Here is a 14,437-nt window from a genome sequence, read left to right on the forward strand (position 1 = left end):
TATGCCTTAAATATAACATTTTGAATTTTGAATAAATATTTTTTTAATAACAATCCAAAAGTAGTATTGTTCTGTGAAAAATTAGTATTTTTTACAATTACAAATAATGGTTACGACAGAAATAATACGCAGTATGAATCATAGAGGCATTAACGAAAATAAACTTGAATGTATTATTGTATATGGGAAATAGCTATATATTGAATTTAGAATGGGAAATATCGAATGTTCTAAGTAATTAAGAAGGTGGACGCATATTCTGTTTTGCTCCTAATGCTAGCAAACGCCTTAGGTACAATGTTTTCGGAGTTAACCCAAATAACTATGTTCTAGGATAGGTGCTATTAAAGTTAAGTAGCTATTGTTTTAAAGCATACCTGTTGGTTAAGTAAGTTAAATGTTAGGGATGCCAACTAATGAAAAAAAGGAACAAGATATTTTAAAGAATTTTATTCAAGAAAAATATTGTTCACTTTTAGAAAAGATGGCCGATAGGATGAAAATATTGACGAAATATTTTTCTTTGGCTATCGGCATACGTCCTTTATTTGATAGAAATTATTACTGTTATATTTTTATCATGTTTGGAGCTTCAGCCCTAGTTGCAGCCCACATGAAATTGTAGAGTGCCTTATGTGCATACTTTAAATAATAATACCTAATTAAAGTAATTTGTATTGGTTTATTGAATTATGTATGTGTTTACGTATTAATTATTACTAGTGGTCGACCTATCGAATTTAGACTATAATTACTTTAAATTATAGGTTTGAATATTGTTAAGGCGCTATTTATTTCTAACAAAAATTTCTATGCGTATGTTTGTCAAATACATAGTGGGTGTAATATTTTTTATTGATTTAATATATTATTTTATGCATAATTAAAAAAAATATTAAATGTCTGCACTATGAAAAATTTCATACTTCTCCGTCCGCAGAATTTACGTAAAAAGGAGTAAAAAGTTTTTGATTTAACTATTAATAATAAGTATGGTTCAAAATTTTGTATGGCTAATCCGGTATAACCAGTAAAAAATAAATAAATTTTATAGCTAAGACAGAAGTAATGAAATAACACCCTAAAAAGTTAGAAATAATAAATAATCTGATCTGAAATTGTTAACTGGGGTCGTTTCCCGTCGCTAACTACCTACTGTAGAAGTTGAATTTATTTCTTTAATAAAGGTTTGATTTTGAATTACGTCTATAAATATTCGTTATATCATAATGAGAATTATTATATTTAGAATGTAACGTCTACTTATTGTTTACAGGTGTCGTATCTTGGGGTAATGGGTGCGCAAGAGTCGGTTATCCGGGTGTTTACACAAGGGTTACCAATTATTTGGATTGGATTAGAGAAAATACAAAAGACGCATGTTATTGTACAGATTAATACATACGTATATTTACAACAATAGTTTGATACTATGTAAAGTCTGGTCTATTGTGGAAAGTAGTGAAAAACTCAATGTACATCTGTATGTAAATATTTTATAACTATTCTCTACCAGCATTTATAATAATATAAATACGTAATAAGTCTACAGCGACGTATCAACATGTTTCTATATGTATACATTTAGACAGTATAAATTAAAATATATTCGCCTCTAATACTATAAATATAATAGTGAGATTAATGTTTTCTTTTGACATCATACAATCTCTCTGCTTATCCCGTAAGAATTAGAAGATAGATAGACAACGTTTAGAATTAAAATTCGCGAAGATCACATTTTTTACTAACTTGCATATTATAAATGTTCCAATAACTGTAGTATAAGCACATAATATACAGTCATGTACATGGAAAAAGATTTTTGTACATTTACAGCACAGTTCATGCTTGCAACGTATTACGTTATGTAATGGATTAACTCAATAATAATTTTTTTTTTAAATTGGTTTTCCTAAAATTTATAATTCTTATCTTAATATAATGTTGTATTAAACCTACGATATTTATAAACAATGAATTTTGTAAAGTAAGGTCAAAGCACAGGTTACATTTTACAAAATGTCATGTATTTACAATAGATGAGCATGAGATACTGATAAAAATGTAATATAAGTAATTAATTGTGCTAAATTAGGGGTAAAATACCTGCTAAATTTAAAGTCTAATGTTATGAAAATTTGCGGAAGTCAGTAAAGCAAGTATTGTAATTTTTAGTTTAATTAACAAAATTACGTTTCAAAAATGTTATTAATATGATATTTATTTACCACAGTAACCATAATTCGACTTGAAAACATAATATGGAGTTAACCAAAGAAATTCCAACAATATTTTCGATTAATTGTAGAGAATGTTGGCTATTTGATATTTTTGCGATATAAATATTTTTTATATTATCTACCACATATGTATTATAAAAAAGTGGTATTAGAGCAACCACGTTTTATCTTATTTATCCTTACTACTATTATAAATGTTAAAGTGTGTATGTTTTGTTGCTTTTCACGATTAAACGCCTGAATGGATCTTAATGCAATATAACAGCTAGTTATTTATGCAATTAGGTTTAGACTTTATAAATCCGAACGAAAATGTACAAAAATATTTTATTAAATCAAGACAAGTGTAATAGTTGAATAGTTTTCATGGTATCTTCTTAATTAGCAAATATTGTGTTTTATTATTGTGTGTATTAAAATTTGTTGATAAGTAAGTATAATAATTATTTGTAGGTACCCGCGAATTCATCTGCGTGAAATTTATAACCTATTGTGTTATTATGACGTATAAGCAATTAAATAGTAGTAAATCTCAATTAAAATCCATTCAATAGTTTTCGCGTGAAACAGTAAAAAACATCCACCCATCCCACTCACAAACTTCCGCATTTGTAATATTAGTAAGATATTTTGAATATCAATATTTATGTTCAGTACGTACGTACATGAAAACAGTAATATGCTCACGACTCTATGTTTGAAGGGCTAGTCAAATGAGTTACAGGACTAGAAGATATTTTTATGTGTTCTGCCATAATTATTATATAAGTTAATTATTATTTTAGGTTAATGCAAATATTTGTATATTTTTTTTCTATTCGTGATGAAATCTAAATAAAGTACCTCTAAATTTTATTAATTTTTATTCAAATTAAAATACCTACTATTATTTTTTTCTTTAATAAACCATTTCATAGTTAATTTTGTTTATTATTCAGCGTGCTAAATTCATTTCATTCATTATTCATTCATTCACTATTCATTCATTAATTAATTATAATCTTTTACAATGTATATAACTTGTTTCGCTTTCAGAAGATTTCCTTCTATTTACGTTCTGAATGTCACATACCTATGTTTATAGTTGTTTTTTTTTTATAGTAAATCTTGATAGAAAATCTCAAAATGGTTGATAAGTGTTATGATTTATGAACTATATACTTGTAATACTGCGTCGTATTTACTAAATTGGGTTTTTAAACCACTTCCCTCTTTCTCATGTAAAATATTTATGAGTAGTACCAAAGTACTTATGATGTGATAACTAAACAGACAGATAAAGGTCTTTATGCCTAGGTATAATTTAGGAAGACTAAATATAAAGCAAATGCAATTGTCACTGTGAATATTTTTCTTGTTATGAAATTTATGTAAGTTACTAAATTCCCATTTCTATATGAATAGGTATTTCCCAACAATAGAAGCGTTTCATTTCCAATATATATTTGGCTGCCATTTATGATATGATTTATTTAATTAATTAATTATTATAATCATATCATATATGGCATTGCATTCTTATTAATATTTTAAGGGGGTCTTCCTATGTGATGGGTTGAAAAAATCGATTTTTTTTTTTTTTCATAAATTGCTCCCTTAACATGTCTAGAATATTAATAGTCGTTTTAATCAAAAAGAAAAGAATTTAATTGTACGCCTCCCTTTTATTAATATATTATATTTACAATCACAAAATCTGATTACTCTGATTATTTGCAATTCGCTTGAAGATATGAGAAAGGAAGTTTGGGCAACGTACTATCACAAATGCTGATGAAAACCCTCAGCATCAATTTTGTTTCTATTATACTAATAATTGGACCAATTTCATCACGACCTAATTGTGCTATCAAACCGGTTTTCGAAGATTTATCGAAAGACGAATTATTAATTCGTTGTTTAAATCTTTGAATTCTTTGATTTGACTCGCTCCTAAACATCTTCATTCTGGTCCCAAAGTTGTTGAAATTTGCTACTTAGCAGTTATTATCTTTAATGAAGAATATATCGATTATGGGATGCCCTGTTGGTCGTGAAGCCCAAGCAATCTTATCTCTCGTAAGTGATGTCATTGACTCAAGATGAACAATCTGCTTTAAAAGAGTTTCACGAGGAAGAGGAAGGAATACTATGGACCAGGCATCGCCGATTGGTAAGTTGATATTTTAATAGTTTTTAACGGACTTGAAACTTTAAACGTTTTTCTCAAAACTGTGTTTTTACTTTCCTCCATGATCAGAAACGGCTAGACCGAATTACTTGAAATTTACAGGGCACACTCAATATATGTAAACGCATGGAATGAACTATTATCAATCGAAAATTTTCAAAACTTCGATTTTTTTATAGCAAAAAACAAAAAAAAAACGCCTAATTTGCAACTTTTATTTCAAATGTCTAATTTTTTATATTCATTTGATTATAGGTCATTCCGTGCTTTTAAGCCTACAAATTAAAACGCCGTTTTTTTTTTTTTTTTTCAGATAAGCCGATCAGCCGGAATCGTGGAGGAAAGCTATTTTTTTCGAGGCGGGGGTGTTCAGAGCGCGGTAACTCTAGTTTGACTGAATATTTGTAGCTGAAATTTTATATTTATACTGTCCAAATATGTGTTAATAAATGATTGAAGCTCTAAATATTTACTGGTCGTAGAAAAAAAATCCTAAAATATCCCTAAAAAACAGGCCGTCACATAGGAAGACCCCCTTAATCAAAGAAGAATTTAATTGTACGTACCATTTTATTACGTATAATTATATTTACAATCACAAAATCTTCTTACTCTGTTATTTGCAATTCAGTAGTAATGCAGATGAAAGATTATGACATCATGACCTGTTTAGACAGAATATAATATATATATTTTGATTGGCAGTTAAAATGCCGCTTTTAAACGTATTAATGATGTAATAATAACAAACTTGAAATTAATTATAATTAAATATTAAAATAAAATTACAACTTACATTTGTTTTTTAATATATCTATATATACGGCAGCAAGTAAGTATTATTTTAAACAAAAATTGATTAGATTATGACAATGATTAAATATATATATTTTGATTCGTCTCTTTGAAGGTATTTTTATCTGAAGTTTAAAAAAATCGTATATATATATATATATATCTACCTTTGTCGTATATTTTAACCAACATTGACGTTTTCCTGACTAACTGTAAAATCCACTTACAATCTTAAAAATAATGAATATAAATGACTGCTATTTTCTGATTGTAAAATAAGCACATTTTGTAGTTGTATTTCGAAATGTTCGATGTTTGGTTGCGTTTTCTGTTGTTAGCGGTAATTTGAATTACAAGTAAGATATTACATGAACTGCTGTACCCGTTTTGCTACATTTTATGGGCTACACAACCATAAAGTACGTTGAGATTCAAGTCATGTGTTAGTGTTTCGAAAACATTGAACCTCGAGCATATGAACGTAATCTTATCTACTTAACAATTTGTCTAATTAAAACAAATAGTATCTAGAATAATGTGGATTTATTCTGTAATATTTATTTTAGCATTTGTGCCTGTGGAACTTACAATTAATAAGGTAAGCGCATTTGTATTATACATTTCGTATAGCTGTAGTTGATAAGTTATTACATCTTATACTTTGGATAACCTGTGACATGTTGCAAATATATTTGCGAGTAAGCAGTGCTTAGAAGTATACTTAGCAGAAATAGTCTATTTAAGTAAAGCTTATTGGTCTCAGTTGACAACTTTCTACTGCATAGTTAGTACACAGCATCTTACTAATTGTTAAATTATATAGTAAATTAGTGCATTAAATGCTAGGTTATATTGATTCATGATAAAATATAGTTCACGACGCATTCCACTATACTGAATATTGAGTAAAGTTTAGTTACGATTCTAATACATATTGTCTACTATTTAAAACTAATAGAGTTTTTCAATTATTTTTTGTCTAATACCCATGGTACCTTTCGAACGTTGCCATTCAAAAGGACTAGGTATTTTGCTACCATAGCCATTAGATAGTAATTCACACAGCTTACAAAGCGTGTTGGAAGGTGTAATAGGCGAGATAGTTATACCTCCATAGACTACTATGTATAAACTTTACTTAAGTAAATTATTTTGGATTATTAAAAATATATTTTTTTATTGATTTTATCAATATCGGCTAAGTTATTGGAGATCAATTGTGCCATTATATTTCAGGATGGACTACAAGTTGCTGAATCTTCATTTCGATCACCGTTACAAGTAGATTATTTTGCGAGTAAAAAAATACCCGACTGTCAAAATTGCGGTGAGAATAATTTGCATAAGCATAAATATTTCACTGTTGTTGTTATTTCTTTTGTTTTTAGGTGTTTAAAATATTCAAAACCGCTATCTATTGCATCCGTATTGTTTCTTTAATTTATTTTGTAGAAGTTCTGTGTGCGATAAGCGATTTAGAATTGAATAATATGACACACACACAATAATATGAACACTTATACAGATATACGTCGATAGGTATTTAATGCGGAAATATCCCCAGAAACAATAAAAAATATTAATTAAATTTATTTTGGTTGCATTTTTATACCTATATAACTTTCTTATAAACTTTTACAACTAACTTATATAATTTTCTTATAAAGTTGCTTCAATTCATGCCAGAAGAATTGAAATTTAAAAAATGTTACAGAGAATGAGTGATTTCCATGGGTGATGGTGGATGGTGGATCTTCATTGTCATTTCAAACTTTATACTTATGCTCCAGGTTGTGGGGAGCGCAACGAAGAGCCGCGAGTGGTGGGTGGCGTTGGTACCCCTGTGAACGCTTTCCCATGGCTCGCGCGGCTCATTTACCACAAATCCTTCGGTTGCGGAGCTTCCTTGATCAATGATCGATATGTTATATCGGCCGCACATTGCATGAAAGGGTAAATAGAATGAATCAATTTATTCTTACGGTTGTTTATTTGCAAAGACTTTTCCGTGTGGTGACGGTATAAGAATACCTATAATGAGTCACTACTTCTTTTCATTAGCATGTTTTAAGGAAAATATGTACCTATATATATAAGCATGTTTAATCATCTATTGTTATACATATATAAATCTTAATATATACAAATTTCGTGTCACCTGTGTCCTCTCGCAGTGGAATCTTAAACTACTGAATTGATTTTTATGAAATTTTATATGTATACTCGGTTGGTCTGAGAATAAGTAATTTTTTGTACTTCTCAGTGATGTATTTGATAGGGATGGCCACTATATACATATATATTATTATACGGTATTAGATGTCTGATTGTTGTATTTAACAAAAATACAAAATCTAATGGTATCATTTAAACAATTAAACCTGGAACGTATTGAAGTTATTAATACTATTAGGAGGAATTTACAAAGTTGTGGGTAGAACTCACAACTTATTGTGACAGTTATGATCTTCGGGGGTGTGTAATGTAACCCTACTTATAATTATTATCTTTTTTTCTAAATGTTAACATTATTTTAGCTTCATGTGGTTCATGTTTCGAGTAACATTTGGTGAACACAATCGCTGCGACCGCACTCCACCACCAGATAGTCGCTTTGTAGTGAAGATGATTGGCCACAACTTCTCATTAACAACCCTTATGAACGACATCGCCTTAATACAACTGAATAAGCCGATTACTTACTCTCATGCTGTGAGGCCTGTTTGCTTGCCCAAAAATCCAGGTTAGTACCTAACTTTAACAAAATATTTAACTAGATATGAATTCGTATTTTGCTTAAATTGCATTATATTATTAGTATTATTTATAAATACTTCTGTAATTATTCCCGTATTCTGGCAGGTAAAATGTATCCTAGGTACTTAATAACGTAGTGTGCATATTAGGAGCGATGGTTTTTATCTCCTCAGGATATATTGTATACTTTCCAAAGGAGATATGTCGTTTATGCATGGGCTACAACCATATAGGATGTGTAGTGGCGTTTCCTCTTCTGCTTGGCAAAATCTGCAAATTGTTGCAATATACTAAGCTTTGAGTACCTACCAATTTAAGTACTAGACAGTTTTGTGATAGCTTGATAGTCGGGAGTAATAATAATAATTATAATAATAAATTTATTTGCAATAGATTTTGGGTACATACATATATGATGTTATACAAAAACATAAATAATATGCCAAAAAAATTATGTATGAATCTCGGACTAACTGATATCAAATCAGAAATTAGTTCGAATAGTGGCGGTAGGGTCGTCATCTTTCACGTTAGATTCAAATGTACCCCGAAATGAAGACATGTCAAGTGTTATGTTCACCATGACATCGACATTTGATAATGCCAATAACTATCTCCATCTGGGATACTAGTAGTATAATCTACTACTCAGATACATAAGTAGTAGGTATATAAAATAATATTAAAATACTAATATTAATGCAAATCGATAGCGCCGTTTCCATGATAATGAAAAGCATATAACAATTACAGTTTATTGTTACAGCTAAAGACTACGTGGGTACAATGGGCATAGTGGCCGGTTGGGGCGCGACCGGGGAGACTGGAAATTGGTCGTGTACAGTTCTACAAGCAGATCTGCCGGTTCTTAGCAATGAAGTGTGCCAGAGTACTAATTATAATGCCTCCAAAATTAAAGAAGTTATGATGTGTGCTGGATACCCTGCCACAGCGCATAAAGATGCATGTACGGTACGTTATATTATATGTATTAATAATAGTTAAAACATATCACAACGTCATCAGTTACTCCTAAACTAGGCAGGACTTGAGTTATTAGTACAAGTTAAATGATATAAATACATAGAACACAGACTGGTACAAACAGTAATAATCAAGAATACAAATGTTTGCACCGTGCGAGGAATCGAACCTGTGACCATCAGAAGTAAAGCTGTATACAAAGCTACTAGAGCCCTATATACATTTAAAATAATATTAGAATATAACATATTTACAGGGTGACAGCGGAGGTCCTTTGGTTGCGGAAAACAAGGATCACGCTTACGAGTTAATAGGTAAGTAAACATATTATTCTAAATAACAGTATTTTATTCTAAAAATATTTTACTCAGAATTAATACTTAGTAACTGTCAATGAATAAAAATCAAAGTAATTTAAGTCTAGTATAGGTAGTGAAAATTAAGATCGTCTAAATAGGAAAAATTGGGAGTTATAAAACTACAAAGAACACTTATTTTATACTTTATTATAACACGATGAGCAATTATTTATCTAATTGCTTTAAGTTAAAGAATTTTATGAATTTAATTTCAGGTGTCGTCTCGTGGGGCTATGGCTGTGCAAGGAAAGGTTATCCTGGAGTTTACACCAGGGTCACTAAATACCTGGACTGGATTAGTGACAACGCTGCAGATGGATGTTACTGCAGTTATTAAATTAGTATAAAAGAAATTATAAAAGACTTATTACTACTAAATCGAAAGATACAGGTTTTCTTAGTTATAAAGAAAAAAAGTTTATAAAGCGATTTATAAAATAAAATTATTATTAGGAGTTTTATAGCTTAATTTTACTTTTGAACTATGAGATTATAATAAATATGTATTTAATTGACATTAACATAAATTTGCAATTAAATCTGTTATCTAACAGCTAGACGACTTTCACAAAACATAGATATTGAAATTGAAATATGAAACTAGACGATCTAGTTCCATACAAGTAGTAGTAATATAATAGTAAAAAGAAAAAAAAAATATAGAGAAACGTTTTGAAAGTTCAGTGTTATGTGAATATTTTTTTCTATAAATTCATATATCTATTTCCTTGGAAAATTTTAATTAGGCCTTATTAAAACTGTATAGTGTATTACGACTTTAGAGTAAACAATAAATATGAAAAGTGTATTATTATTTTAGCTCATAAGTATTTCACACACCTACAAAAAAGAGAGAATAATTCGACAAGCATTTGTTTAGAATAAAATCATTTTGCCGTCATATGAGATGCTTTTTTTAGTAATATTGCAAAAACAAAGGTTATTATATTTCACCCAATTTACATAATATCTTTTTAAAATGTAACCTACATATGTATCATTCTGATGTTATAATCTATATTACAGTAAAGTTTCATCAAAATCCATCTATCCATCCATACTCACAAACTTTCGTGTTTATGATATTAGTAAGCTAAGATAAATAGAAAAATAATATATATATTCATACGTCATATAGTGATAATATACAATAACTTGTATATGTACAATTACGATGTTACTTGCTAGCTCTGCAGTGCATTGCCCCCATTACTTCAGCTTCCTTGCGGACCAGACCAGTTGCATTTTAGCCCTTGAACCTGATTTAAGACTTGCTTATATTTTATGTCTTAAAATACACATTTAAACATTTAATTTAAAGTTTTGCGATGTTAAAGATATTGTTTGTGTGTGTTTTAGGAGTTTACATTCTTGGATCTGTGGTAAGGTTCAGTTTTAATAAAAGTATTGCTACAGTGAAAATATTAATTGAATAATATAATAGGTAGTGTTTTTATCTAAGGTAACAACGATTGTGGAGAACAATGATGTCAAATGTGAGAAGAAAATGAGCAGATTAAATTATTACAATAATTGCAACTGTCGTAAGTAAACTAGGTATGCTTTTAATTAAGTAAGAAAGTACCTCATCATATTGTGTCAAGTGAGAATATGCAAGAGTCATTAATTTAGATCTGCAATGATATTTATCATGTTTATTATAATTTATATTACGTTTTTTAAAATGTATTTTATAAATCCTGTTCTATAACGATACAATATATTGAAACGTTTACAATCTTTCAATATTCATTCATTTCAAGTTGCGAATTTGACAATAACTATTATCTGTAGAACAAATATAGCATTGTATCTATTTAATTAAAAAAATAAATTGTCATATTTGGTTTAGTCTTAATACATAATACCTACTGGATATCACGCAAAAATGTTATAAAGCAAAAAATCTGTTTGAAGCCGGTATAAAAAAATAAGATTTATTTGTTAGCAGTTTGCGTTCCAATCTGCATTTTGCTTAAAAGGTGACACAAGGCAGTAAAATTACAGGGTGATGCAATACATGAGTGGTTCAAATGATGGCGTATGTCCGTGTATGTAGACGCTATCTATGTAGACGGCGGTTGCCACTTACCATCAGGCGAGCCATCAGTTTGTTTACCACTTTAATTATAAATATAAAAATAATTTTTGCGACTGTGATTAATTTACAGGTTGTGGAGAAAGGAACGAAAATTCTCGAATAGTGGATGGTGTAAAGACTGCTCAGAACGAATTCCCATGGGTTCTTCGTTTAACATATTTCGACAAGTTTTATTGCGGTGGCATGCTTATCAACGATAGATATGTACTTACAGCAGCACATTGTGTTATTAAGTTTGTATTTTATGGTATTTATTGTTATTGTATATTTTTTAAAGAGTAAAATACTCAGGTTCATAATTTCATATTCAGAATAAAAGACATTATTCATTCCGGCTATTTATGCAAGTAATTTTTTTATATTATTTTTAACTTACCTCATTACCTAGTAGAAATAATAGTCATTTAAAACTTCAATTTGGACTTGAGAAAACTGGTCTTTTGATAGTTCCAGGATAATCGCATATGGTGAATGGGGAAGGTTCATAAATGGGTAGATAAGGCTCGAGATAATGATGATGATATACTCATAAGTATTTTTATTGAACAATTTAGGAAATGATTATTAAATAAATATTTTATTGTATATTAACAGAATGATGTACGAAGTACCTACATATATGTATATAAATTTCGTATTAAATCTGATTACCAGCCTCATGTGGTTCATGATAAAAGTGACTTTGGGAGAGCACAACCATTGCAATGCGACAGTCCGTCCCGAAACGAGGTTTGTCATCGAGGTTACCGCACATAATTTTACATACCGCTACTTAAGAGATGATATTGCTCTACTGAAGCTGAACGCACCAGTGGAGATCAGCGAGATTATCAAGCCTATTTGTCTGCCATTTGACGACGGTTAGTTAATTTTTATTTTAGAATTAACTATATATTACTTCAATAAGTTCTCATATCCAGAAAAAAGTTGTGACATTTCTTTTATCTTATAAAGGCAAGAACATTGATATTAGGCTGTTTAATATACCATACCTATATTACCTACTTTGATGTATCGCTAATGAGCACTTAATACCCTAGTTTTTTCGGCGTCAATAGGATACGGTAACCGTCTACCATCAGATGAATGAGCCATATATAGTTTGCCAACACTACCGTATATTAATATTTCATATATATTAGACAATGAAGATATGGAATCACATATGAAAGTTGAACAAAAATTGTATCGAAAAGATTATCTAGGGCACAATATAGAATAGGTACTAAGTAAGTAATTATGACTCTGGATAAAGTAGGAACATAATTTTCTGACAGACAGTGTTTGCTTATGTTGATATACCTAACGATGATGATTATTAGATCCAAAAGTCTATTTAATATTATATTCTTCATATTGTCATATAACTGTTGACTTTTTCTCATATTCCTCTAATATTTTAAAAAGTATTATAAATGTAAAATAATGTAAAGAGAATTAATTGTTGTTTCAGAGAGCAGTTATGTAATATTTAAAGCTTTTGCACTGGGCTGGGGTACAGTGTCTGAAAAGAAAAATCACTCTTGCGACTTATTGGAAGTAGAATTGCCCGTATTAAGTAATAATGATTGTAAAAAAACCAAGTACGAGGCCTCGATGATTGCTGATAGTATGATGTGCGCCGGATACCCGGATAAGGGAGGGAAGGATACGTGTCAGGTACGTGTAATTACCTAGTACTAATTTACCGTTTTATTGATTACAAATTTCAGCCTTGTTTTATACGTGATATAATTAGGGAGATAAAGAGGTTTACTACTTGGACTTCGATCCCAAAGGTCCTAACTTCGAATCTGAGAGACACCAAAACTAAACTTTAATATTTTTGACTGACTCGCTTCTAATAATGAAAATTTCGATAATGATTTACATTAATTTGAAAGATGATGCTAAGGTCATTTCCATTTAAGTTAACTGAGGTAAGCTCATTTACGTTGGATTTAAATATGAGCAGGAAGACACGATGTTTGTCATATCATCATATCACAATGAATCTGACTATTCCATCGTGAAGGTCATTTTTGTGTATTTCATTATAGAAAGATTATAATATCAGACACTATTAATTAGTAAGTATGTTAAACATTTTCAGGGAGACAGCGGAGGGCCTTTGTGTGTTGAAAGAAAAGACAAACGATATGAACTGATAGGTATTACCTATTCCTTAAATTTGGTTTTATTTGCATACTATTTTCTTTATCTACACATTTAATTTTAATTGGGATTTGATTTTTGCAGGTGTTGTATCATGGGGTATTGGATGCGGCCGGCCTGGATATCCTGGCGTGTATACAAGAGTTACTAAGTATCTTAATTGGATTAAAAACAATAGTTGTGATGCTTGTTTCTGTAATGCAACCATCACTACTACAAATGATCATAAAAATTAATGAATTTAACCATTCAATATATTAGAAGTATTATATCTTAATTTTATATTACGTACTTACCTTTTAATTCTGATTACTTAAATAATATTAACATACCGTATTCCTAAATTATTTTATGTAATTCCGAGATAGCTAGCATGTTTTTGTAAAACATGATACAGTTTTCAATTTACAACCTATTGTTCTTTAAGGTTTAATTAAAAAATTGTTAATGAATTTACCAAATAACCATTGTTTTTCTTTTATCTGCTTATGACCTTGTCATGTTATTTTACTAAGTTTTATCACACTGACGAAATCGTATAACCCGCATGTATCATTGGAGTGTTTAATATCAGACAACACAACCCTAACAAAGTCATTGTCAAATTAGAGTTCTTCATTATTGGATCTAGTCTTAGATTCTTTACAATGTACGCTCGAGTACCGTTATTTTGTTTTTCTTTATTATACATATTGGTAAGTTCTGGTAAACATTTTTAACGTTTTTTTCTTGTTGTTTGCATTGCATGATTACATTATTATTTCTTGCAGTGTTTCGGGCAAGCGAGTTTCTTTGGCATACCGAAATATTGTTTATGTAGTAAGTATCAATATTTGTAATTGCACTATCAAAATATATTTAATTTAATGGAAAT

At 29.6% G+C, this 14,437-nt stretch overlaps 2 protein-coding genes across 2 annotated transcripts in view; both read left to right on the forward strand.

Annotated features, from left to right (window-relative positions):
- LOC131847970 (uncharacterized) overlaps nt 1-14,437 on the forward strand; it is a 51,509-nt gene that overhangs the window by 27,227 nt on the left and 9,845 nt on the right. The window contains exons 15-27 of the mRNA XM_059197700.1: nt 1,277-1,387; nt 5,733-5,806; nt 6,445-6,535; nt 6,999-7,161; nt 7,746-7,951; nt 8,732-8,937; nt 9,206-9,263; nt 9,524-9,637; nt 11,480-11,642; nt 12,064-12,269; nt 12,863-13,068; nt 13,502-13,559; nt 13,648-13,714. Coding sequence (XP_059053683.1) covers nt 1,277-1,387; nt 5,733-5,806; nt 6,445-6,535; nt 6,999-7,161; nt 7,746-7,951; nt 8,732-8,937; nt 9,206-9,263; nt 9,524-9,637; nt 11,480-11,642; nt 12,064-12,269; nt 12,863-13,068; nt 13,502-13,559; nt 13,648-13,714 — 1,723 coding nt within the window. The remainder of the gene's footprint in view (nt 1-1,276; nt 1,388-5,732; nt 5,807-6,444; nt 6,536-6,998; nt 7,162-7,745; nt 7,952-8,731; nt 8,938-9,205; nt 9,264-9,523; nt 9,638-11,479; nt 11,643-12,063; nt 12,270-12,862; nt 13,069-13,501; nt 13,560-13,647; nt 13,715-14,437) is intronic.
- On the forward strand, nt 10,523-13,888 carry LOC131847841 (trypsin-1-like). Its single transcript, XM_059197509.1, has 7 exons — nt 10,523-10,690; nt 10,771-10,852; nt 11,480-11,642; nt 12,064-12,269; nt 12,863-13,068; nt 13,502-13,559; nt 13,648-13,888. Exons 1-7 carry the CDS (start codon nt 10,637-10,639, stop codon nt 13,797-13,799), a joined length of 921 nt encoding a protein of 306 aa, XP_059053492.1. The 5' UTR covers nt 10,523-10,636; the 3' UTR covers nt 13,800-13,888.

Source organism: Achroia grisella, unplaced genomic scaffold (genome assembly GCF_030625045.1).
Source record: "Achroia grisella isolate CSIRO2021 unplaced genomic scaffold, CSIRO_AGI_Agris_v1 utg544, whole genome shotgun sequence".
In the NCBI taxonomy this organism is placed as follows: domain Eukaryota; kingdom Metazoa; phylum Arthropoda; class Insecta; order Lepidoptera; family Pyralidae; genus Achroia; species Achroia grisella.

What these genes read in the sequence shown, in the direction of transcription:
- LOC131847841 (XM_059197509.1), top strand. Translation starts at nt 10,637, where the DNA reads ATGTTAAAGATATTGTTTGTGTGTGTTTTAGGAGTTTACATTCTTGGA. An exon ending in GAGGGAAGGATACGTGTCAG is followed by an intron (nt 13,069 to 13,501) that starts GTACGTGTAATT and finishes AAACATTTTCAG; the next exon opens with GGAGACAGCGGAGGGCCTTT. An exon ending in CAAACGATATGAACTGATAG is followed by an intron (nt 13,560 to 13,647) that starts GTATTACCTATT and finishes TGATTTTTGCAG; the next exon opens with GTGTTGTATCATGGGGTATT.